This window comes from Solea solea, chromosome 2 (assembly GCF_958295425.1).
Source record: "Solea solea chromosome 2, fSolSol10.1, whole genome shotgun sequence".
Lineage (NCBI taxonomy): Eukaryota > Metazoa > Chordata > Actinopteri > Pleuronectiformes > Soleidae > Solea > Solea solea.
The window spans coordinates 22,696,990-22,722,119 of NC_081135.1; the positions used below are offsets into that span (position 1 = coordinate 22,696,990).

Genomic DNA, 25,130 nt, shown 5'->3' on the forward strand with positions numbered 1-25,130 from the left:
TGTCTCGTGAAGAACGTGTCGACCATTTAAGGAGAGTTTGTGACGTGGAACTCCAGAGATACTTATAGAGTCGTTTGTAAACATCAGCTCAGATCCATACTGTCGAGTGTTGTGGAGCTTGCAATTCAATCATGTTGGCAAACGTCAAATAACCAGATAACCGTGTCTTACTTTGTACTAAAATGATTTTTCATCTTTTCTTTTTTTTTAAATGTTACCCTTTGTTTACAAAGGAAGGAAGACTTTTTATCAAACGGACAATAATATGCACATCTGCTTAATGTCTTTGCAGATGTGTGCACACATACATAAAGAGTGCATACATGTGTTTACTGGTATGACAAACTGGACATGGATAGATGCATTATATGTGGTATTGTTTCTAATTAATAGACTGAGAAACTGTGTTGCTGACGTAAACAAATCAGTTGTTTACGTGCCTAATTTACCTTAAAAGTTCACGTTAATGATGCATTAAATGGTAAGTATTACTCCAACTCATTTTAAAGGATACATAGGTTTGAATTGATGACACAAACATTCTCATTAGATGAGTTTGGCTGCTACTTAACCCTTAGCAGATGAGGGAATACTTAATGAAACCTTTAAACTATAAAAAGGCTTCTTAATGTTTCAGATTCACCACCAATAATAGTAGGATATTAATGGACAGAAAATGCACACATCCTCACATTTTAGCAACATCAATGACAGTAGACACTCTGATCTTTGCAGGTTGCACAGATTATACCCTTATCAGGTTTATAATTTCCGGTTGCTTTCATACTTTCATAGAGATTAGAGATTTTGAGGTGTCAAATTGACCAGCACAGAAGCGGAAAATCAGTAAAAAGTCCAACAATATCAACTTTATTTTGCTTGACCCGATCATTTTTGTTCCATTCTTCTCCTGCTAATGTACGGTAGCTCTTTCCAGCTGGTGTGACTACTGTATCTTTCTGGCTATATTAGCTCCCGGGGGCTTTGAACTCATGGCAACAAAAACATTGAGTGCTGTGGTTTTTCAAGTGGAATAATGTGTTGTTGTTTTTTTTAGAGGGCTATCTTTTAGCATGTAGACATATTGCCCGTGAAACCAGAACTAGGCTCAGTTATTCACCACTGTGTACAATGATGTATGAACTGTGCAAAGCCCTGCACTGTTCTGAAATAAAATTTGGATTTTATACACAGATTGTCCTTGGCTCAGCGGAATCTCGTTTCCGTCGTGTTCCCGCGACAATAGCAGGGGCACAGATGCTCGCATTGTTACTTTCAGTGGCATTCAAGGGACCAAGATATCAGTACTTTTGATCTTAATTAGCAACAGCTGAATGAGTTAAGAACAGTGTGTTCAGAGGGGAGACGGGCAGAAACCATGTGACCTAGCAACTGTCAGGAACTTCCTGGTAACCTGTGTGCAACCTGAGATACTTCATATCAGGCACCATTATGAGTAGCTACATCAGCCACTTGAATATTTAACACAGCTGCTGATCAGGTTACAGATTACTATTGAATTACTAAGCCCTGTAGATTGCTGTGAATTAGTCTGGGACGTTTTGCTGTGCGGGGGAGAAACAAACACTTTTACAGCAACAGGTATGTGTGACTTATGGCTTTATGCTCTGAGCTTTATTGTCTTTTCAACACTAGTTTGAATATTGAGTAGATGCAAACTACTCTTGCTAGTACATGATTGTTTTTTTTCTTTGATGGATGATGTGCAGTTTAAGACAATGCTCTGGTGATGCATGTTAAACTTGAGTCCACTAACAACCATAAGCCACAAAGATGAATCATGCATTTGACTAAATGTCAGTTGAACCCTTCTGCACCTGCACATGTGACAGAAACCTTTATTTATAAGTTGCTGCAAAACATTATTAAAGGACATGTGTGGTGCTGCTGTCAGTCATTAGAGACAAAAGGCTGCCGGAGAGGAATATGAGCCATCTGTTATAAAAGTTGTTGAAGGTGCCTTGGCAACAGGTGACTGGTGATGTTCTCAGTGCACTACCTATTACCAAACAGAGCGACAGTTATTAATGGCAAGTAAACAGGTTTAGATCTTGTTGATTAATAAGGCAGGCGTGGTGCATTTATTCACAAGCGGCTCAAGATGTGCGATTAACTTCAGAACAATCAGTGATGGATTAATAGGCTGCAGACAGAAAGAGATTTGTGGTATGTGAGTGTTTGGTGTTCACCTTGTATATTGGTATTTAATTGTGGGCTTATAAAAATGTATAATTACAAAAGCTATTTGGTCAGTTCACATGCGGCTCCTTGAAGGACACAGTGAAGGATATCAGTTCCATCTCTTGGCTGCATATTTTAACGTCTCCACAGACTAGTGCTATATCCGTCAAATATCAACCCGTGTGCACACACGTCCATAAATCTGCCTCTGCATGGGAGAAGCTACATCTCATGGGAGTTAAACATCATTCAACACTTTTCACATCCATCTCCTGTGCAACGCAAAAAAAAAAAAAAAGGGAAAATGATTTCTCCTTTTCTCCTCAGGGTCGTACGAACTCTGCGATGCATAATATGTTTATGGCAAGTGCAGTTGTACACAAATATTCCCCTCCATCCTGTTTTATCTGGAATATGTGTCATTTTCCCCCCAAAATAGGAAGCATATGACCCAACATGGCAACATCATCTTCTCATTCATCATGGTCTGTTTCAGCTGTTGTGACACTCAGTGCACTGTGTCGTTCGTCTTGTATGTCTGACACGTTTTATCTGGTCACTTGTAGGATGATCAATGTCAGCCCTCTTCATGGCCGCTGATCATTAGTCTTTTATAACTGTGTTTCCTGAAGCACTTTACATGATAATCATTTTTCAGAACTGTTTGTTGTGGAGGGTGTGGCGCTGGTTCACTGCTCATTCACGACAGCACCTGTCAAGTTAATCTCTGTCCGGTCCAATTGATCTCAAGGAGATTGCGCTTCTTAGTGGCAGGGACGAGGTCCCCGTGGCGACGGCTAATTCTCTGTCTCTGTGTGAAACGCCACTTGTTGTCAGTCCTCTCGAGGAAGCAATTGCTGTTGCTGTAGGTGTTGTTAAATTATGATCGCGAGAGACTCCTTTAGTTGTAAATTTTCTCAGCCCTGATGAGTCAGAAGAAAATAACACTTGCCATGTAAGTACTGTCCTCTTCACCGTCAGCTGTCCGCTATGTTATTGTCTTGATTTCTCCTGCTGTAAACCTGTTAAGTGTCTTCCCTTAGTGGATAGAGTCATTTCATTGAGCTGAATGAGAAAGCCTCTCTCTGGGAGCAAATGTAGCTCTCTGTGTGCTTTACCTACACACACATGTTAATTACCCTCCTCTCTGAGGCACATTTTTTCTGCGTTGCTGTGAGTATAAAAGCCTTTCACTGTCTGTTTTATGGACTTTTTATTATTTATTTGAAAAAGAATTCACACTTTTTCCTCAGTTAATATACATTGTATTACCACAACAATTGTATTGTCCTGGTATGAGAGTTGAGAACACTGCTGATCTCTGATTGGATTTATCTTTCAGGAGGTCACTGTATGGACTGTACTCCTACAAATCCAGCATGATTGGCCTGGAAAACCTGGGTGACCCATCAGGAAACTGGGACATTGTGGAGACGATCGGTAAAGGCACTTATGGCAAAGTTTACAGAGTGACCAACAGGAAGGATGGAAGTCAGGCAGCAGTGAAGATTCTGGACCCGATCAATGTACGTGGTTCACTGTGGGATAAACTGGTATAATTTGAAAGCACCTTTGACTCTTTTCAGTTAACTGTCAGCTATAAAAACATTTATGTTTCTCGATTCAGAACCTGTTAAGGCTGACTGTTTCATATGCAGCAATATACTGTGGCTGTTACGCTCTGTTCAACAGCATTACACCCTCAAGCTAAGTGTCGTGGGAGTGAAGCAAAAATCTATCGACGATACTGAACCTGTTGTGGCTTAATTAATTAGTGTATTAATCTAAACTTTGTGGTCGATATATTCTATCAGAGCATATACAAACTAATTCACATTTTATGTAATGCAGTAGTTCTCAGCCCTATGGGCTTATTGCCTCTCACACTGACAGTGTAAATGTTGCTTTTATGGGTTATGGGTAATCCAGCATAAGCATTTACATTATAGTAAAATTGATTGAGTAACCATAGACTAGCTTCAGAATGACTAAATAATATTAGACGACAGTTTCAAAGTTAAATACACATTAATTGGAGTATAAGCTACCTGCAAAATAATACAAATCAGTCAAAATCAGCATTTCTTTTTTCTCCTCTACTCTTACTCTACTTTACTCCTCTACTTACTTAAAAAAGTGCATACTTTAGTCACATGTTTCTCAACCAATGATTTTGTTGTTCTCAATTGTTTTCTATGCTAAGCCCTTTTACCACCCCTCATGACGCATGGCCTATCCAGCAGAGGTCACTTTTAACTGCAGATTTTATAAGTGTAGTCGCCCATAAAACTAAAAATCGATGTACCTCCGGGCGTACGCGTGTCTTTCCAGCACAGTGAAATGAAAAAGGAAGTAGTCTGATAATCTGCATCAAATCCAGAGATAGATTTTGGTAGATATACAGAAGAGAAAAAAAAAAAGACTGATAACTGCTAACCTTGTGAGTGCCAACATTCAAATACATACAAGTATTCACACCTCCACTCATTTTTATCTCTGGTTAACCTCAGTAACCCCAGCCTGCATATCACAGCAGCCATTTTGAGGTGTTTCAGCAGGACGAGCACAGGTGTTACTGATAACACTAACGGCGGCTCTGTTCAAGTCATGTAAGTCGGGACAGTGAGATAGTGAGCCAGCATACAGCCTAGAACTGATGAAGCTAAAGGGAACTCAGCCCTCGTCGTCAGTCTGATTATTCACACCTGTGGTTTTCCCTACTGTGACTTGTCAAAATGTCTGCCGTGGAAAGGTCCCCTGGAGCAGCTTAAAATATTGATTTGGGCATACATTGCTGAGTTTTCTTTTTAATATACACTTTTATGGGAGAAGGATTGCTTACAGACCTTTGTGTTGACAGTTTTCTGAAAGGCTACCAGAACTCATAACACTGTGACAGAACAAAATCAGGCAAAGACTAAAATCCTGTGTTTTTCTTTATAAACATGTAACGTGTCTCAGCACTCGAGCCATTCAAACAGAGTAAGTTGCCTGTACTTTTTCCCTCCTCTCCATCTTGATGCAGTTGTTCTTGCTTCAGTGATGTATATCAGTGTCTCCCCTTTTCATTTATATCCTGTCATGTTCTGTCTAACACACCCTTTTCCGGAAAGTGTAGCTCTTTGAAGTGGCCGCATTCTCCCCGTATATCTGTTAATTTGTCTGTGCGATAAGGACGATATAGACTCTGCATTTTCAGTGCATCGTGCTTGTGACAGTTGGTCTCAGACAGGCCTGTGCTTGTGTCAGAGGAACAATCCCCGTCCCAGCTGTGCTATCCACCATGACGCTCCCCTGATGCCCATGAAGATGAAGCTGCCTCCTCTCCCATCCCTCTCCTTGATTAGACTGCTGACGCTATCACTCAGACTTCCAGGAAGAGAAATTCTGCCTCTCTGTCTGTTGCTCTTACATCCCTCTGAGATTTACTTTGATACGAAAGTGCTTCCAGAGATAGTTAAATACTCACTCCCTCCCCTTCCTCTTGTTACTCTTGAGTTTATAATCCTACCTTTAGGATTTTAATTATAGTTACCCTGAAATATTTGTGTTACATGTTACTTTATTGGTTTCGTTCAGCTGCATCTCTTCATGCTTGTTTTTCTGCTGTTGTTTAAAGGATGTGGACGAGGAGATTGAGGCAGAATACAACATTTTGAGAACTCTGTCCAACCATCCTAACGTGGTGAAGTTTTATGGCATGTTCTACAAGTCAGACAATGTGTCAGGCGGACAGCTGTGGCTGGTACTGGAGGTGAGCTCTTCATAATGAGGCAGCGTCTGCATCACACACGCTACCCACTAAAGGAAAGCCTTTTTTATGGCTTTCAAACTAGGAGCTAGTGCTCATAGCTTTGTTAAGCAATGTGACAATTGGATATTACACACAGTCACACACACAAAACACACATTTCCTACCTTTTGTTAGAAGCAAAGCTAAAAAGTTTTCTTGTGCCACCACACAAGAAAAAAGTTCCCAAGATGATATGTCGAGAAGAAGCTGCAAGAAAATAACCCAGGGAGCGAGAATAAATTCCTCTTGTTGTTGTGGAGTATGTACAGACCTTTACTCACAACAAGAATGCAATTAAGCACATTTACCAAATGTCTGTGAAGGTTCTCAGTCATCCAGGTCATGGTAGTCTTAAGTGTTAAAAAACGAAGGCATGGAGCTGGACTTCTGTGAGGTTCTTGAAGACATTTCGCCTCTTATCCACATGGCGTCTTCACTTCTGGTTTCTGAAACGTCTTCAAGAACCTCACAGAAGTCTAGTTGCCTTTGTTTTTAGCACTTAACTCTTTCACACTGAGCGTATCGCAGACGAAACATTTGCACAAGTGCACTTTGCATTACCATGATTACGCGACAGTTTGTGAATAAAAAAAAATCAAACGAAGCCGGTGAACCAGAGTCTTTGTCACCAGAGAATAACAGTTGTATTAACGCGTGTGCATAAGTAGTTTACACTTTTTGTCCTGTTTTTGGACATTGGGACAAAGACTTATTTTAAATATGTTTTAACATGCAGTAAATTGTAAACAACTGCCAGTTATTGAAAGCTATTCCTGAAAATTGGGCAAAAGCACTTGCTCACAGGATAATTTCCTGTCCCTTTTATGGTTAAAATAAAAAAATCCAGAATAGACATTTTGAGGCTTAGGTGTTAAAGGGTTAAGCACCAAAGTGACTACTATTTCTTTAAAGCTTCGGTAAGGAGACTTTGACTCAATCCCAACTCACCCCTTGCCCCTACCACTTATGTGTGTTCATATTAAGGCATAATGTGCCCTCTTTTATGTTGAAATAGAGGTGTAGAGTGAAGTATAATGGCTAACTAGGCCTTTTAACAGATATTTTGCAGGAGCAGACTTTGAACAAAGAGCTACGAGAGTTTTCCCAGATTAACCAAAACCAAGGAAACTAATCTTCAGGAGTTACTTGTAGGCAATTTGATTTACATAAATTGAACTTCAGTTTCAACTTAGCTCAAACAAGTCCAGTTACCTACAGCTAATTCCTTGAGACAACTATCACCTGGATGACTTAGAACCTTCACAGACAAGGAAACTAATGTTACCACCATAAAGCTAACATTTTCAGTGTCATTGTGGTTAGCATAGCTACACAACATGCTAACCACAATGAATCTTGTTTGCATTCATTGTCCATACTATGGAAAAGGTTGAAGATATTTTCTGACATAGAGTATATCTGCTAATCTGAAGACAAGTGCTTAAAAATGTCAACAGTACACAATAGTGTTTTTGTTTTGTTTGTTTTGTTGAATAGCATGTAGAATCTCCAGCAAAAGCATGTTGTATCTGAAATAAGCATATGAATAAACATATGTATGTATGTTTTTTTTTGCTATTTATCCTTAATGAAAAACAAACAATGTTATAATGTTGAAAAATATGTTGAAGATGAAAAACCTAAAAAAACTTTCTTAAGTGAAACATTTTTAAAATATGTCACACTGAAATATGCATTAGTTTGTCACAGCAGCTCATCCACACTAATGTTGTTCTCATGCTGCCAGTGTGATGCTGCATTGCTTCCTCATACGTGTGTGTGTGTGTGGGGGCAAGCTCTGCCCATGATTCATAATCTAGAGTGGTGTGAAAGATGGACGAGTCACTGGAGTTTCTCTGTCTCCCTCCCAGCTGTGCAACGGCGGCTCTGTCACAGAACTCATCAAAGGCCTGCTCATGCGAGGACAGCGTCTGCAGGAGCCTGTTATCTCATACATCTTATACAGCGCCCTCTTGGTAAGATGGCCTGGCACAAAGCTACTAATGTCAGGCAGGAGGTGGGATGCAAACACTGAGCGAGCACACAGAGAATTTATTTTCTTCAGGGGAAGGATGGCAACGACTGTCTCTTCTTCTAGTGTGTAACATTTAGGAGAGTTTATTTGCATAAATGTAATATTCAGCACATATGTGTACAGTAAGCCTTTCATATGTACTTTAGGCAAGGGTCTTGTTTCTACAACAGCCAGAATATGTGTTTTGAAGTGGAAGATTACTACGCAAACAAATAACTCCATCCTCTTTGGTACACCATAGTTCCCTGACGCACGTCCGGAGGAGTCTTCTGTTTATTACGATCTGTGCTCTTACAATTAAAGTCGTTAACCCTTATACACAGCTGTGGGACCACTTAACCTTTTAAACACCGTATTCTAATAATAAATGGCTAATAATGTGATTGTGATTCATGGTGACCACTTTGTTTTCTGTTCTCTTATTAAAAGGGCCTGCAACATCTGCACAACAACCAGATTATCCATCGTGATGTCAAAGGCAACAACATTCTCGTGACGTCTGAGGGAGGAGTCAAAATGGTCGACTTTGGTAATTGTTTTTGAAAGAGGCAATTTAGCCACTTTGTGGATTTCTACAAAGAGACAAATGCATCAACGTCTGATAATTGTCTCTCGGCTTTATTGTTTTTGCTGAGGTGCATTGTTCGATAAATGACTCATTTTTGTGTGTTTGACTGATTTATGGGAAGCATCAAGTGCAAATTGTTTGTGGATGGGAACAAAAGCAAAGGACAAATCATTAATGTAGTGCTGCACTCACTGTGCTGGAGATGTTGTGTTTTGGGTTGCTCTCAGGAACACCCTGAAGGCGGTTCCACATGTATGTTCATCAACGTTCTCTCAGGCATAAACAGTTTAGGTTTTGGAGGTCAACACTCAAGGTCACGAAGCCCTTAACAAAACAGCCAAAGTGACAAAAAAAATAAATATATATGAGCCAAAAGGTTTCCACATTTGTAAAATGTGACAAAATGATGAAGTGATGACGATGCACATCCAGTCACAAATCATCTTCAAGGTGACATCATCATGTTCATCATCATTAGTCAGGTGCTGAGATCATATTTCCTCCAACTTGACTGGCTGGTGAAGTTACACAAGGAGGTGAGGCGGTGATTCGAGTTATTCTGTGCACTGCCGCTTTAACCCAAGGCTATTATTGCTCATTTAAATTGCATTATTGGATCCTTTGCATATTAAAAGAAAACTGTTATGGTAAATGACTTTCGAGTCGCCCCCGGGCAAGTTTACGTCCTCTGTGTCGTGGAGATGAAGTGGACTCCAGCTGATAAAAATCTGCCCTACATAATTTGAAATGATTATAGCACATTGTTATTGCTGCTTGGCAGGCTGCCATGCTAAATATGCCAGGATTTATTGATTAATTTAAACATTTAAATCTCTGTTATAAATTCAGTTTTTATACCAAGGACGCCCACAATGATATTTTTAAATCTTAATTATTATTGAAAGTGAATTAATGTAATTGTTATCATTATAATTTTTTCCCCCTAGGTGTTTCAGCTCAACTGACCAGTGCACGGTTGCGTAGAAACACTTCAGTCGGGACTCCGTTTTGGATGGCACCGGAGGTCAGAGTCTATTTAAATGCTTCAGTTCACACACATCTACATGTCTAATAATGCAGCAGTAAAATGGCACATGCTTCACAGCCTAAGGAAATATTTTAAATGAACACAGTCTGTTTTAATGTCACACAAAAAGAGAAGAAGAGAGAGAGGGACAGAGCAGTTATTTCTGTGTCGCTCTCCCCTATGTCATTGTGTATTCCCGTCCAGAGGCACAGCTCTTGAGGTCGCCTCAAGGTTAATAGCCGGGAGTACATGGCCCCCTCGGCTTACTCTTTGGCAGAAGTGAGGTTGCAATGATTGGGTTGGTCGGGAGAGACCTCATGGGTAATTAGAATAAACTCAGCAGTAAAATGTAGTGTCTGTTATAATTATTGACTGTGGAAAGGAGAAGTTCGTACCAGCAGCTGCTGAACTGACCAACCTGTCAGTGTTTAAATAATCCATGAATATAGCTGTCTGTAACTCTGCCAGATTTTTTTTGACATTATGGAGGTGAGCGGAGGAACACCCAGCTTTATGATGCGTTTTAACATAAATTTCTTTCAGGCTATCATGATAAAGTGCCTACTTTGGGGCAATTTGAAATAATGTTTAGATGAATTCTCATGCTCTGCAGGTAAAAAGGTGAATTAATCTCTCCCCACTGGCAGATTCACTAATGTGTGCTCTGAGATAAAAAAAACTCACTGACTAAGTCTAAATAAGATGCTCAGATGTCACTGTGGTGTCATGTTTTCCAGGTCATAGCCTGTGAACAGCAGTATGACTACTCGTACGACGCCCGCTGTGATGTGTGGTCACTCGGCATCACAGCCATCGAGCTGGCAGACGGAGACCCCCCCCTGGCTGAGATGCATCCAGTGAAAGCCCTCTTCAAAATCCCGCGGTGAGTCCACTAGAGGGCGCTCCCAGCACACAGCTGGAGGCAGCACTCACACAAGGACACTCAAAATCCTGCCTCCCCCTTGTGTGAGGAGGACATCGACAAACTGGATTTGACAGTAGAGGTGATAACTGGAGTAATGACTGTAGCTTTCTGGCAAATTTGAAATTTAAAAATTTCAGATCCTTTTTTCTTGTTACCATTACATATGAAAGGCAGCGTCTGGTGAATAATATTCATTTTTCAATATTGTACTGGCCTACCTCCACAACGCACTCATTTGTGATTTAGTCTGTAAAAATATTCACTGCTGGAGACGGTGTGCGTCTGGATAATCATGTGCGAGCTTGGTGGCTACACGCGGTTGACCTTTTGTTATCAGGCACAATCATGCAATTATCTCTCAGTTAGGTAGAGATATGCCCTTCTGATTGCAATTTGCATTGGTGATTAGCTCCATTCACACTGAGATGAAGCTGTCATCTCCTCCCCACCACAATGTTATCTCCTCCCTGCCAAGCCAGGGGAGGGACAGGGGACAGCACATGTGGCGGGAATTAAGAGCGCTAAAGCAGCTTTTCATCAAATTTAACAAAATCTTTTTAATAATTATGAAAGAGTGAAGGGATGTCTGAAAGCAGGATACCTGGGTAAATCAGGAGAGTGCAGGTAGATGTTCTGAATGTGGCACCTTTTTAGGAGCTGTGTGTTTGGGATGTTTGGTTTTTTTTTAAAAGCAACCTGGATGTGATTAGGGTCCTGTCATGCATGTTTCCTCATCAAACAGCAGTCATATTAAGATGTCTAATCCAATTTTATCACTGCAGATTTGTAAAAATCTTTGACTTTGGAGTTGACTGGGATGTTAATAGAATTGAACATATATCTTCCACTGTCATTCCTCCATCTCTTTCCCACTCAAAATAGATATTTTGCCCTTTTGGTGAGAATCGGGACCTTAAAGGTTTCACAGTCGCGATATAAATCTCAGTAAACGTGTTGGACCATGAAATGATTCTGTTAACATGTCGTTTATCTCAAATATATTTTTCCATCACTGCGGCGAGCCAGGCAAAATCCTGAGGAAATGTGGCGTAAATGATGACTCCTGTATGAATTACATTCTAAGTATGAAAATGTATTTCACCTTTGGGTCTTTAGGGGTGGTGAGAGAGTGATTCATGATTAAATCAAAGAGATTCATCTTGCCGGGGTTTTTGATGATTGCAAAGTTCTGCATTTAGAACTAGATTTTTCAATTTAATACGTCACAAACCAGGGCAGCCATTCTCGATGTATTGTCCTTGGGTAGTACGTGTTTTATTGAATCCATATAAGCACTAAAACATGCAATGACCATTGTCATTATTCTGATGTTTTACAGTTGCATACAGCAACGTGTTTCCAGGCTAAAGGTTTCATTGCTGTGTTGTTAATCTTGTGTTCTTCTTCTTCTCTGAAACACTTAAATATGGGGAAAATATCCGCAGCTGTGGTTGATCATATAGATTAACTTATGTTTTAGTATTACATCATCATCAGCCCTTTGTTGTTGTACTATTTAATTGTTGTCCGGGACTGTGGCATTTGTCAAAGGAGAAGATGATTCTTAACAAACACACTCAGTGCTTTCACCACACTGTCATCTCAAAGTGCATGGCCGTGCACAGGTGGGGACGATTCTTGTCCCAGCAGGCTATAAATGATAAGAGGAGCTGTGATATCTGTCAGAGGGAACGCTGATGAGCTCCATGAATTAGGGTGACCTTGGTGCGTGGTCTGTTTATGCTTCAGAAAAATCTGATACTTGATGAGATGTGACGTACCGTCGATCCATGCATGTGATTAAAGCTCAGGTAGATCATTCCCGTCATTTTTGCACCTTCTGCTGTCGTGTCTTTTTGAGGCGAATGAAAGGGTTTTAGGAATTAGCTGCCTTTGTTATGATTCAAATTAATTGAATGTGTTACAGTGTGTTTGACAGGTATATGATGTCCATGGTGATCACAAATGGAGGTAATGGAGCATATCAGAGGGTAAAGTTGTAAAATCATCAACTGCAAAATTAATTACAGCGACTCAAGACAAAGATGGTGTGATATTTAATATGCACAAAGGTTAATAGTTTGAACCAGTGTTCTTTACTCTGCACAGCCCTGAAATGACCATGTAACATTAAAGCAAAGTGTGTGTACAATGCTTTGTAAAGGTTAGAGACATGTGGCAAAGAGGTCCAAGGTTGTATTTATTCACCTTGATCCCTGTCTATATAAGCCACATATTTAATCGAACTCCCGTGTGTCAAAGCCAAGACGAAGAACGAGTGAGATAGAAATAAACGATGGCTTGTCGGGGCAATGAAGGCTAATCAAATCATGAGGCTCAATGAGAAGAACCCAGACCAGCGTGGAATAAGCCATGAAAACCGTTGGATATGTAGTTTTTAACAGTCAAGGGGGCACATGCCCATATAGTTCCAGACCCCAGGATTCATCCTCTGTGGACCATGAATTTCTGTACACAATTCTGTGTTGATCCATCTTATCATCCAAGTTAATGAGATATTGACATTGACCTTTGATGTACAATTTGACAGGTCAGGAAAATTTCCAAATTCCCAATTTTTCAACCTCAATTCAGTGCATTCATTGGATTCGATGGACCAACATGGCTTCATGGAGCCTTGAACTAACTAATATTTTCATCATTCATCGATTTATCTGTTTTCTATTTACTCCATCATTTGATTAGTTGCTTGGTCCATAAAAGTCCCAAAATGTTGGACATTTTTTGACCTCTAACATTTACCCCAATGTCTCCTTCTTTAACACAGTTATTTAACTTGGCTGTGTAGTGTTTCGGGGCTGCAGCATTTGGTGATGTAGCTGCTACAGACAAGATAAATGTGACTGTAGTTCTGCGTCTTCATGCATCTATGCTCAAGGAAGTGCCAGTGCTGCAGCTCTGGTGATGGATGAGTTGAAATTTTAAGCGAGTGATCCATTGAGTTAAGTAAGTCTTTATTTTGGGCCCTCACACTCATTCTCTGTTAAGCTTGTCTAAAGGCCACTGTGCTTCTGCTATAAGAAACCAGTGCCCTCTACTGAGTAAAAAAAAAAGACATTTGTGAAAGTATATTCTGCTCAGGTTTCACTGGAACACTTCCTATTTGCATCAGTAACCTTCTGTAAGATTTACAGCATATGTACATTAATCTCTAGTGCGGTTTTTACCTTTGCTAGAACAAGTTGCTACAACAATTGCTGCCGATTTGTTTTGGAATTTTAATAACCTTTATGTGAAAAGAAACGGATAACTTCAGTTTCATGTCTTGTTTACGTGATGATTCAAAACATTTACAGCTCTAGTTTCAAAGAGAGAAAGTGGAATTATAAATTCAGTCGCCTCTATCCACTCTGAAGAACATCTGACAGCATGAGTGCTGCCTCGATCTAGATTCAATTAAGCCAACAATGTGAGCCAGCGCTCTTACAAATAGCGAAAGAAAAAACAACATTCCCTGAATTAGCTTAGCACAATGAGCACACTTGACAGTGTTATCAGCAGTGTTGCTGTATTGGCTCTGTAATTTATAAGCAGTATGGTAGAACATCAAGGAAAGAACATGTCTTCAGGCTCTTGATCTGCACTTTGCGAAGGATTGCCTGCCTGAATTCTTATCAAAGACTCGACGAACTTAGAGCTGCGTAACATGACAGATTTTGTACCCTGTCAACCCTCCTCCTCTACTTGGAAAGAAGAGACATTAAATGTACTGGCATTTAATGTGTAGCTGCATCTACAGTTCATATCTAAAGAATCCATATTCTATTTGTCAGACTCTTGCGAAACAACACACGTGAACAAATTACTGTGGATAATAAATATCTCGACCAAGTGTGACAATTTTTTATTTGACAGTGACAAAAGGCTGAGCCTCCAGCTGTCAGCTCCCCGTTAAGATGACTGTACTGAGGCCTGTCCAGCCTTGGTTCCCTCCTCATACAGACCTGCCTCCTGTCATCATGTGCACTTGAAAAGTCGTAGCCTCATTATAGATGGCCTCCGTAAATGCTGCTGACAGAGGTATAACTAGCTCCCATAACTTTTGACTCCCAATGACAGATGCTTGTTGCCAGACAGTGGAGGAGCTGTTATCATTAGTCACTTTTTCTGTGGCTGCCAGAGACCTGGACCAGGACCAGCTCATCCTCAGACCAGAAACTCTCTCGGGAGTCTGACGGTCATTCACTTCCTGCCTGTGATCATTTGTCAGCTGAAACTCAGGAGACAACCTCAAAGGCTTTAATTTGTAGCGCTGAGCATGTGATCATGATTTAATAAAGTCACAGTTTTTTGTTTTTTTTTACACATTACACTGATTTATTAGCATGTTGTCATTTTATTTCAGGAATCCCTCCCCCACACTACGAAACCCAGAACAGTGGTGCAGGAGCTTCTGTCATTTCATCAGCCAGTAAGTGTCCCAAAACTTCAAATTGTCAGTCATTTTACATCTTCTGTGTTAAGACTTTGTTCAAGATAGGCTGAAAAAATTGGTTAATTGTGTTAAACCTCAAAGGCCAGATCTGATATTTGCAAACCTTTCTGTGTAAAGATGCTTATTGTGTTCAGTGTTTCTCTTCGTATATGAATTCTACAGTATTTGTGTGTGTGTGTGTGTGTGTGTGTGTGTGTACTGTTTACACACACACACACACACACACACACACACACACGGCATAAAGACAAACAGGTATAGGCAATGTAAGATGTCAAATGTTGTAACTGATGAAAATGTGTTTGATCTTTAAGTCGGTAAAAGTAAATTCTTTAAAAAAAAAAAGCTGTTCAAAAGCAGTGAGTTCTCAAAAATGTAAAAGACTGGGATCTATTTCCAAAAACTGAGGCAGACTCAGATTTTGACCCCATGGTAACCTTTTCTTTCATATACAACCATAACATTTGGACCCCATGGTAACCTTTTCTTTCATATACAACGATAACATTTGGCAAAACTGAGTTGATTTTGAACAGTTTACTGTAATAAAATAATAAAAGGTTAAAAGCAGATGAGGAAATGGTGTGGTATAGTTCTGGGATGGATACAAGGATTTAGCTTTGCAGCTAAAATGTAATGCATGTTATTCAACATGTATTAAATCATAAATTCAACTTTTTTGTGTCCGAATAAATGAAAGAAAGAACAGTCTGTGTAAAATTTGCTCAGAAATGATAAAACGTACTCCAGGCAAGAGCGGACTGTGACAGGTATGGCTAAACATTAGCTCGAACATGTTATCTGGAGGCAGGTAAGTGCATGTAAACATGGAGAGACTTGAAATTGATATTTTATTGCCAGATTATATCATCCCTCTTGTCTTTCCATTCATTGACTTTCATTTGTGTAAATCTGCCACAGAGGAACAAACTAATTCACCTGAGTTATCAGCTCCATCTGAGGCTCAGATAACTTCTCATTTCCTTTACTGTGCAAAGCTAATAATGTCACGGGGCGGCTTGTAATGGTTGCTCGGAATATACAACCTCAATATCTACTATGTAGAGGTGTGTGAGGCTGAACCATAATGAGAAAATAAAATTCAATTTGCCTGGAGAATTATTTGAAGAATTATTTGTGCGGTCATTGTTTCTGTCCCACATTTATGCTGGAGCTTTGCAGTGAAATGGAGTAATTAAAACAAAACAAAACACACACAGACACACAAAACAAACCAGCTGTTGTGTTACTTGAGTTATTGATTGATCAGAACAGAGTTGAGGCATATTACTCTTTAAACCAGCAAACACACTACACTGTTGTGATGTTTTATACCTTTACAGTGTTATTGCAATGGTTTTCATTGCCTACTATTTCACTGCAGCGCTGTAATCTTGGTTAATGGATTGTGTGATATCATATCAGAATTAATCTCCCCAAATAAAGCCCACCAGAGTTCAATATGGGGAGGCTGGACAATGTTATCATGGTTTGCAGGCTGTTTCTGAAGCCTTTTCAGCCCTGTCAGGCCTGCGTGTGTGTGTGTGTGTGTTAGGAGACACTGGCGTGGGGATTTTCAGGATAATAAATCCATCACCAAGAGTCTACACTTGTGCATCCAAAGGGCTGACTTCTGTGACAAAGTGGCCTGCCGTGCAACATCCCAGGCAGCACAGCCCTGCTAATAGCAGCAACCTCTGGTTAATGTCCTGGCGCTAATGAATTCATGGAATTAACTTTCAGAGCTGAACAAACTGATAAAAGAAACAGAATTTCAGTGTAGATTAGGTGGTTGTAATTAGATTGGTATTTTTCTCCTATCTTACCTCTGCCTGCAGTGTTTGGGGTTGTAGCACTCACTCACACACACACACACACACACACACTCACACAAGTCTTTAACTGAACAAATGAAGTGTATATATATCGTTGTTGCATATGCATGTTTTCTTATGTCACTTTTTGCCTCCTGATAAGGACGTGTTGTATGTGTTTTCATTGTGTGGTTTTGTCAATATTGTGAGAGGCTTTTGTGTCAGAGCCAAAGTGATGCTGATGTGTCGCCGGCAGCCCGTATCGCAGAGTGACATCACCTTTTGGCAAACACTGCACATCACAGATAGGATGGCAGGGCTTGTTTGGACTCGGGGGCGGGGGGGGGGACATGGTGATAGAGACCATGTGGTTCTCAGACAGAGAGCAACAGATTAGTGACAGACTTTAAAACACTTTGCGAGGAGCAGCTCCCTGCTGGTGTCTGTCTGTCTTCAGGGCTGATCCAAACTGATCAGCTGTTATAAAATGTTCAGGTGACGGCACAGTCAGCTGTTAATGTCCAGTGTCGAGTAAATGATCATGAACGAAGCTCTTGGTGTGGAGATGAAGTAACAGAGTGACATTTTTGTGTCTGTAAAGGTGTCTGATCAAGGATTTTGAGGCCCGTCCATCTGTGACCCACCTCCTGGAGCATCCCTTCATGAAGCAGGCCCATGGCAAAGACGTGGCACTCCGTCAGCAGTTAGCTGCTCTCATCCAGGAACAGCAGGACATGGGCTGCAAAACCAAAACCAAGTAAGTGTCCTAAAATGTAACCTTTACGAATACACTCTTTAATAGTAAATAATATGTCGTGGTGGCAAAGCTCATTGCCTAAATTGTGTGCTGTCATTAGTGTGCTGTCTGTTATTTCAGATAGCCTCTCACTGAGTGTTAGTGTCTTTCTTGTCCAGTAGGGGGCAGGGTCTCATCTTTTTACACTCAGGGAGCACAGAGACGAGCCAGTAATGGACATTACAGTATGTGATTAAAGAGAAGTTAGGGGAGTGTGACTAATTCGGAAGGAGTGATTGTACTGACTAACCTTAGATTAATAAATGCTGTTAAAGCCAGTGGATGTGGCAAACATCTGATGGAGAATCCTGGGTACAAAGCACTTTCCCACCAGTCTGATTAGACCAGTGATAGAAGAGATAAATAATGTTTCCCAGATTCATTTTCTCTTTTAGTTTAACTTTCACAGTCACCTTTGCTTGCGTCATATATTTGTTTTTGTATAGATAGATAGATAGATAGATAGATTCTTTTGTCAGTGACTATCAGCACAGTAAGTGTCTCTGTTATTTCCCAGAAAAAATACTGACTTTGACTATGTTTTTAATCTTCATTATAAAGGAGTTTGCTGAACCTGCCCTTGACTAAGAGTCTTGATGTGGTGCCAGCTCTGTTTACTCCCGAGAGTGTGCAGAGTCGTTGCCTGAGCCTGATCCCAAATTCCTGTCCATAGTGAAAGTGGATAATGGGATTAGGAGCATGTAGGGTGAGAACTGCTCTCGCCCGGTTTAGTCTCTCATGCCACAGATCAGCACTCAATGACTCCAGATAGGAATAAAGACATAGAGAACTTGCCATAGGTGGAATAACATGACTGACTTCAAAAGCCGGAGAGAGGTATAGGCCACAGGTCTCAAGTCGACGTCTGAAGGGACACAGTGGTGATGTTCACTTCATAGGGAACACATATTGAGTATTTCCATCATATTCAGAATACTGAATGAATACAATAGCAGAGGAGGAAATACTTCCTGACCTGAAGCATGAATATTGTGATTCTTCTAAAATAATTTCTTATTTATTATCATAGAATATGGATATGTCTTTTGAATTTGATATTTTTGATGTTTTGGAGACTGAGACATAACCAAAGGTCTTCATATACTTTTGAAGCGGTTGTCATCATTAAATGAAAAAAAAGGGCTGTTGTTATTCATCACTTCAGTGGTCTTCAAACGTTTTTGATCCACACCAAAAGCCAAAAATGTCATGGCACAACACAAATCTGTGTTAAATAGCCTCTTAAATAGATTCAGTTACTCTGCTCACAATGCAAATATGTATATCTAATTCCTGATGCCAAATACTGTACTTTTATTTTTTTTTAAATTTAATTTGTGACAATTTATCACAAAACAATGACCTACAATTCTAAATGCAAAACAAAGCCAAATACTCAGCATGCATCGACCAAGCAGAACAAAAACAAACAAACAAGCTCAAGCCTTTTAAAATAAAATGTTAAATCATTTATAAATTAAAATCACCTCCACCCGTAGACAATAAAACAATAAAAGCAACAAAAAGCTCAAGTCAAATTTATGCAGTCAAGGATGAAGAGTGAAGAAGGATACTTTAGACTTCAGTCAGATTTTGTCGACTTTTGCCTATTAACATATCATCTTGTTGTTTATCATGTTGTTCAATGCAATTTGTGTTTAAATTGCATTGAAAACTGTTGTTGATGAATGAATAATCTCACCTCACACTTGACCAAAATCAGTTACATTTTAAAAAAACAAAATACAAATGTTATTAATCACATTACAGTGTAAATATCATTGTTGTGTGTTTATTTGTTTTATTTGGCTAAACTGGATGTTCCCACACTGCCCACAGATCCTCCCACACTGTCATTGCATACACTACAGTCATATACATGTAAAGCAGAAAGCAACTGGAGACACAGACCTCTGTTTCCTTTCACACACACTCTGTGACGTCTCTTGGGCTTTTCTACAGTCCCATATGGAGCCAGATGGCTCGGTGTTAACCTCTGCCCACTGGGGCTCATTGTAGAGTGATAGGTCAAAACACAGATGAAGTGCAATCACAGCCTGTGATAATGGGAGATGTGTCCCATGGGGGCGGCTTTAAGGGCTTCAAGCAAACCTTTGAAATGATTGTGTCATACTTCCAGCCGCTCAAACCACTGTTTCTCAATTGGTGGTCACTTTACAGCTTTCTGAGGCATTATCATGTCCTTGGCTTCATACAGGCGAGAGAGGATCAATACTCGTAAAACCCTCATAATAGAGAGCTGTCCCGATGATGATCTGGTAAACCTGGAGTTCTTAGATGAGGTAAAATTTAACGTGCTTTTCTCATCATGCATTGATCGACCCAGGGTACAATGTTCTTGATGCTATATGTATATAAATATATAAATCTGTTGTCTTCTGCAGGAGACAATAATCAGCCATCTCCAAAAGAGGTATGATGACCTCCAAGTGTACACTTACGTTGGTGACATCCTCATTGCGCTCAACCCCTTCCAGAATCTCAGCATATACTCTCCAAAGGTTTGCCCCCACAAATGTTCCCTGGAGTGTTTTCCCAAGTCACAATGAAAATGATTAATGATCGCTCATAGGTCACGACACAGGTCCTGCTGTAGTAAGTGTGTGTGTGTGTGTGTGTGTGTGTGTGCACATAATATGGTGTATTGTTAATGTATTATGTATACAAATAATACAAAGACAGTTTAGTCCAAGATTTTAAAGATGCTTTAACCAACTAATGTAATATACTGTATATGTAATGTATAACATCTTGATATTGCAGTTGATTTTTACTGGATCTGCATTTTTGTAACTGTTCCTGTTGCAAAGAAAACGTAGTAAATGTTTGGGTTTGGAACTGAAAACCACATAAAATCATAATTTTAAAATCTTTGTCTCGTATTGATTATCAAAGACGATGAACCTCACATCTTTGCATGTTCTCTTAGTTTTCGAAGCTCTACCATGGCGTGAAGCGAAGCGACAACCCTCCACACATCTTTGCTACGGCAGATGCCGCCTACCAAGGCATGGTGACATTCTGCAAAGACCAGGTATTCAGCTGAAAAACTATTAGATGGCAGAAAGTTTTCAGAAACAGGAAAAATATATGTTTTAGATGTTTGAGAGGGATGTCTTTAAATTTTTTTGGATTCTTTCCTCTGTGGAGGTTAAAGTGACTTTGTAGTTGATTAGTCAGGTCTCTTGTGTAGACTTTAGCAACATTTTTGCATGTTTAAAATAACGGAAAACTGTTTGAACGATAACATGAATGTTCCTTGCTTCATGTTTTTTGTGACTTGACTGATTTCCTTTGGCTTTAGTGTATCATAATCAGCGGTGAGAGCGGTGCTGGAAAAACAGAGAGCGCTCATTTGATTGTTCAACATCTAACCTTCTTGGGAAAGGTAAAGCAGAGTGCTTCTTACTCTCACTGTTAAATGTGTTAATGCTAGTGCTGGTTATCGCAGTTACCTCTCATTCTTCTTGTTTGTGTTTTCAGGCGAACAACCGGACGTTGCGTGAGAAGATCTTGCAGGTGAACCCCCTTGTCGAGGCCTTCGGAAACGCCTGCACGGCGATCAATGATAACTCCAGTCGCTTCGGTAAATACCTGGAGATGAAGTTCACGCCAACTGGAGCGGTCATTGGGGCCAAGATATCAGAGTATCTGCTGGAGAAATCAAGGGTCATCAAACAGGCCGTGTATGTTAGAGCTCATTCTCGGTCTTGTTGAGTTTACATTTGTCACACTTCTGACTGTGTTGTTTGCTTTTTTTCTCCCAGCGGAGAGAAAAACTTCCACATATTTTATTATATATATGCTGGGCTTTACCACCAAAATAAGCTGAGGACGTACAGGCTTCCAGACAGGACACCTCCCAGGTTAGTGACTTTGACATGGTCAGCACAATCCTTCCATCATTTTTTTATTATTATTATTTATTGAGTCATGATCTGGATGTGCAGGTACATTGACAGTCAGCACTGCAAAGTGATGCAAGACATTGTCTCCAGCAAACTGTACAAGGAACAGTTTGAGGCGATTCAGGAGTGCTTCCGAAACATTGGCTTCACTGAAGAGGTATTTAAATACTCATGAAATTATACCGTACGACTGCTTTTGGTCACAGATCCATTGATTTCCTATGATCATTTCTCTTTCTTTTTTAGGAAGTCAACTCTGTTTACAGGATTCTCTCGGCCATTTTGAACACAGGCGATATTGAATTTGCTGCCATTACATCTCAACACCAGACAGATAAGAGTGAAGTACCAAACGCCGAGGCCTTAGAGAATGGTGAGATAATGCTGTGTGTCGCAGTTTTCATCAGTAATCTTATTGTAGCCATTGAAACAAGTAGATTTAATGTTCTCCCTGAAGAGGAAAGTGATTGTTGCATGATTTATGTGAGATTAAAAAAAGTTTAATGCCTTATTTTTCCATGTATGGTGATTTACAGACCGTGCTCTTTCGTAATATTTTTACTGGGTGGGTGATTTTTTGGGGCGTTTTAAGAAGGGAATCATTTTGTGATATATTTTATCTTTTTAGTTAAGGTGAGATGTATGGAGAGACATGTGGTTGAATGCTTTTAATATTGTATAATAGTGTACTCTTCTCTTGTGATACATGTTTTATTATGGATTGTAAGCCTGTGGTGGAGTGTATGGACTGTACAGTACTGTAAGAACATCAGGAACATCTGTTTGTGTGCAGATGAATCAATAATTAATCCAAAACACAGAATCCCTTTCCACTTAGGTGAATTTGATTTAAATTTGATATATCTACCTTTATTTAGCCATAAAATCCCTTGAGATAGAACGATACACAAGTGTTTACAAGGGAGACCTGACCAAGACACAATATAGATATATAAAACAGTCAAAAATGGAGAATATAATCAGTTAATTTAAAACAGCTGCAATTTTCTATGACCACACTATTGATCAAATGTCCTGTAAAATGTAAAGAAGCAAAGAGATTTACAGTAAAATGAGCTGATTTCTGTGTTAATGATTAAAGCAGACGATCTCGTCACACTGATTCACTCTCCCTTCCGTGTTTTCAGCTGCATCTCTCCTCAGCATTGGCCCTGAGGAGCTCCAGGAGGCGCTGACCTCTCAGTGTGTGGTCACCAGAGGTGAAACCATCATCCGCACCAACACTGTAGACAAAGCCGCCGACGTCCGAGACGCCATGTCTAAGGCCTTGTACGGACGCCTGTTCAGCTGGATCGTTAACCGCATCAATTCCTTACTGCAGCCCGACATGAATATCTGGTGAGTGTGTGCCAGTTGATGATCATGAGCGCGGACGTCCCCACAGCTGCTCTCTTTTCCCTCTTCTTCTTCTTTGTCTTAAGCCATCAGGCAGAGTTTCTGCAAGGCTCTGGTGACCTTTATGGAAGTCTGCAGAGGTAGATGCAAACCTGCAGAGCAGAATATCAATGGGCGAGCACAAGACAAGCAAAAGGAGAGCAAAAAAAAAGAGAAAAGTTTTAATAAATTTTTGATACTGAGTTGCGTGCAGAGAAAATAATGTTGGGATGATTAAAAAGACTTCAGAGAGACTGCACAGAGGCTGCTCATTGATCCAAAAGAATTCCTTCATAAATATGGGCATTGACTGTCAAGGAGTCCTCTCTGAAATGTACAAAGGCCCGAGTTCCAGTCAGTCTTTGCCATTTCCTTATTGCCATTAATAACCTGGCAGCTCTGGCTAAAGGTGACCTCTACATGCAGTGGTTGGTGACTGATGATGGAAATTAGCAGCTTTGAGCAGTTAATATAAAATGCAGAGTGTTTAGGAATTTGTATTGATTGTGCAGACATTAAAAATGTCTTCAGGTTAAATCATCAGAGACTGAAATAAATATTAAGGTTTATCAACAGAGGCTGAAATAAAACCTTTTGAGAAGCTCAGACTTTTTCCAAAGCCTGTGTTTATAGTTTCTCGTGAAACAAGACTGTCCTGACTAGACTGTGAATTTGGGTTGAACTTGGATTGTCATTAAAGTTTTATCAATGAATGTGGCTGCTGGGGATTTGCTTGTTCCGTTACGTGGAAGAATTGAGTTTGTTTGTCCTCCTTTTTCTCTTTTGAAGTTCTGCCGAGAGTGGCATGAATGTGGGAATCCTGGACATCTTTGGATTTGAAAATTTTAAAAAGAACTCGTTTGAACAACTGTGCATCAACATCGCAAACGAGCAGATACAGTTTTACTTCAACCAGCACATATTTGCTCTTGAACAGGTGAGTCTTACATCCACAAAGATGTTAATAACGGTATGTTAATACTAATTCATCATGCTTAAAGTGACATTAAAATGTATAATTCAAGCAAAACAAACTTTATTGAGCCACACTATATTTTAGTTATTATTATGTTTTTGTGTCAGGGAAGTCTCAATATGGAACTATTCTGTGTAAAGGATCTTATATACTTTTGTGCACCATCAAATTTGATTTAATAACGTTGCAAGTAATCTTTATTTTGCTTGATGGAAATTAATTCTATTTAATCCAAAAACATTTAGTCATAATTTCTATATAAATATATAAATAATTTATTCTGGAAGGAAAAAGAATGTGGTGCTTTGAACAACAAGAAGAATATGCAACAGAAATACAAACAAAATCACTTATTGAGGCGTTATTTCACTTAGTGTTAAAACTGCTCATTTATGAACAGTTTCCACCACGCTACGGGACCAGAACTGTTAGTGGAAGCAACATTTGGTCCTTTACTCATTAATTACAGCTTCAAGCAGCTTCAAGCAGCTTCAAGCTGGAAAGGTTACGAGCTAGTTAAGAAGAATGAGCTGCTCCTGATAAAGTGCTTGTGCTCAGTAGTGAAGCACTTTTAGTTTATAAAAAAAAATAAGCGGTTCTCTCAGTGTATACAGAAACTGCTTCTTCTAAGATGATGACTTAAACATGAGGATGGTTTACATCCATTGGTTCCACTTTATGAGTAAAATATATATTTAAAACAACTTTTTGATCTGGAATTAAATAGATGCAATAATACGATGTGACCATGGGTTATTTGCAATTTGAAATTAATTATGAATAATTAAGTGACTCTATTTGTTGGTTCAGAGCTTCTCTGTTTTATGCATTCAGTAAAAGACCCTATTACGCTGTAAACTACAGCCACACACACACACACACACACACACACAGCCACTGTTTGTTTTTGTTGATGTGAAACTTCTTGTCTCCACACATGCTGAAGTCATATTTATCCCAGATTGTTTAATTGGGTCATTTAGAAAGAGATCATCAACTAGATTGTTCTACATTTGCTGGTTTTATTTAGATGGAGTATCAGAGCGAGGGAGTGGATGCCAGCCTGGTGGAGTACGAGGACAACAGGCCCATCCTGGACATGTTCCTGCAGAAGCCCATGGGACTGTTGTCCCTGCTGGACGAGGAGAGCCGCTTCCCTCAGGCAACTGACAAAACATTAGTGGGTACGGTTGGAACTACACCTGCACGACACT

The 25,130-nt window shown here is 39.8% G+C and overlaps 1 protein-coding gene across 4 annotated transcripts in view; it reads left to right on the forward strand.

Moving 5' to 3' along the window:
* Positions 1 to 25,130, forward strand: part of myo3b (myosin IIIB) — a 60,264-nt gene that overhangs the window by 1,870 nt on the left and 33,264 nt on the right. For 2 of the 4 annotated variants that reach the window (XM_058622985.1, XM_058622990.1), the window contains exons 1-21: positions 1,502 to 1,602; positions 3,545 to 3,728; positions 5,164 to 5,184; positions 5,822 to 5,956; positions 7,867 to 7,971; positions 8,460 to 8,559; positions 9,546 to 9,622; positions 10,363 to 10,508; positions 14,917 to 14,982; positions 17,422 to 17,577; positions 19,835 to 19,919; positions 20,022 to 20,138; positions 20,567 to 20,671; positions 20,942 to 21,025; positions 21,121 to 21,323; positions 21,405 to 21,503; positions 21,588 to 21,702; positions 21,792 to 21,918; positions 22,694 to 22,904; positions 23,730 to 23,877; positions 24,947 to 25,100. In XM_058622985.1, the coding sequence (XP_058478968.1) occupies positions 3,582 to 3,728; positions 5,164 to 5,184; positions 5,822 to 5,956; positions 7,867 to 7,971; positions 8,460 to 8,559; positions 9,546 to 9,622; positions 10,363 to 10,508; positions 14,917 to 14,982; positions 17,422 to 17,577; positions 19,835 to 19,919; positions 20,022 to 20,138; positions 20,567 to 20,671; positions 20,942 to 21,025; positions 21,121 to 21,323; positions 21,405 to 21,503; positions 21,588 to 21,702; positions 21,792 to 21,918; positions 22,694 to 22,904; positions 23,730 to 23,877; positions 24,947 to 25,100 (2,401 nt within the window). In that variant the 5' untranslated portion in view covers positions 1,502 to 1,602; positions 3,545 to 3,581. Of the gene's footprint in view, positions 1 to 1,501; positions 1,603 to 3,544; positions 3,729 to 5,163; positions 5,185 to 5,821; positions 5,957 to 7,866; positions 7,972 to 8,459; positions 8,560 to 9,545; positions 9,623 to 10,362; positions 10,509 to 14,916; positions 14,983 to 17,421; positions 17,578 to 19,834; positions 19,920 to 20,021; positions 20,139 to 20,566; positions 20,672 to 20,941; positions 21,026 to 21,120; positions 21,324 to 21,404; positions 21,504 to 21,587; positions 21,703 to 21,791; positions 21,919 to 22,693; positions 22,905 to 23,729; positions 23,878 to 24,946; positions 25,101 to 25,130 lie in introns of those variants that run through there. The other 2 variants (XM_058622988.1, XM_058622989.1) reach the window with 2 other exon arrangements.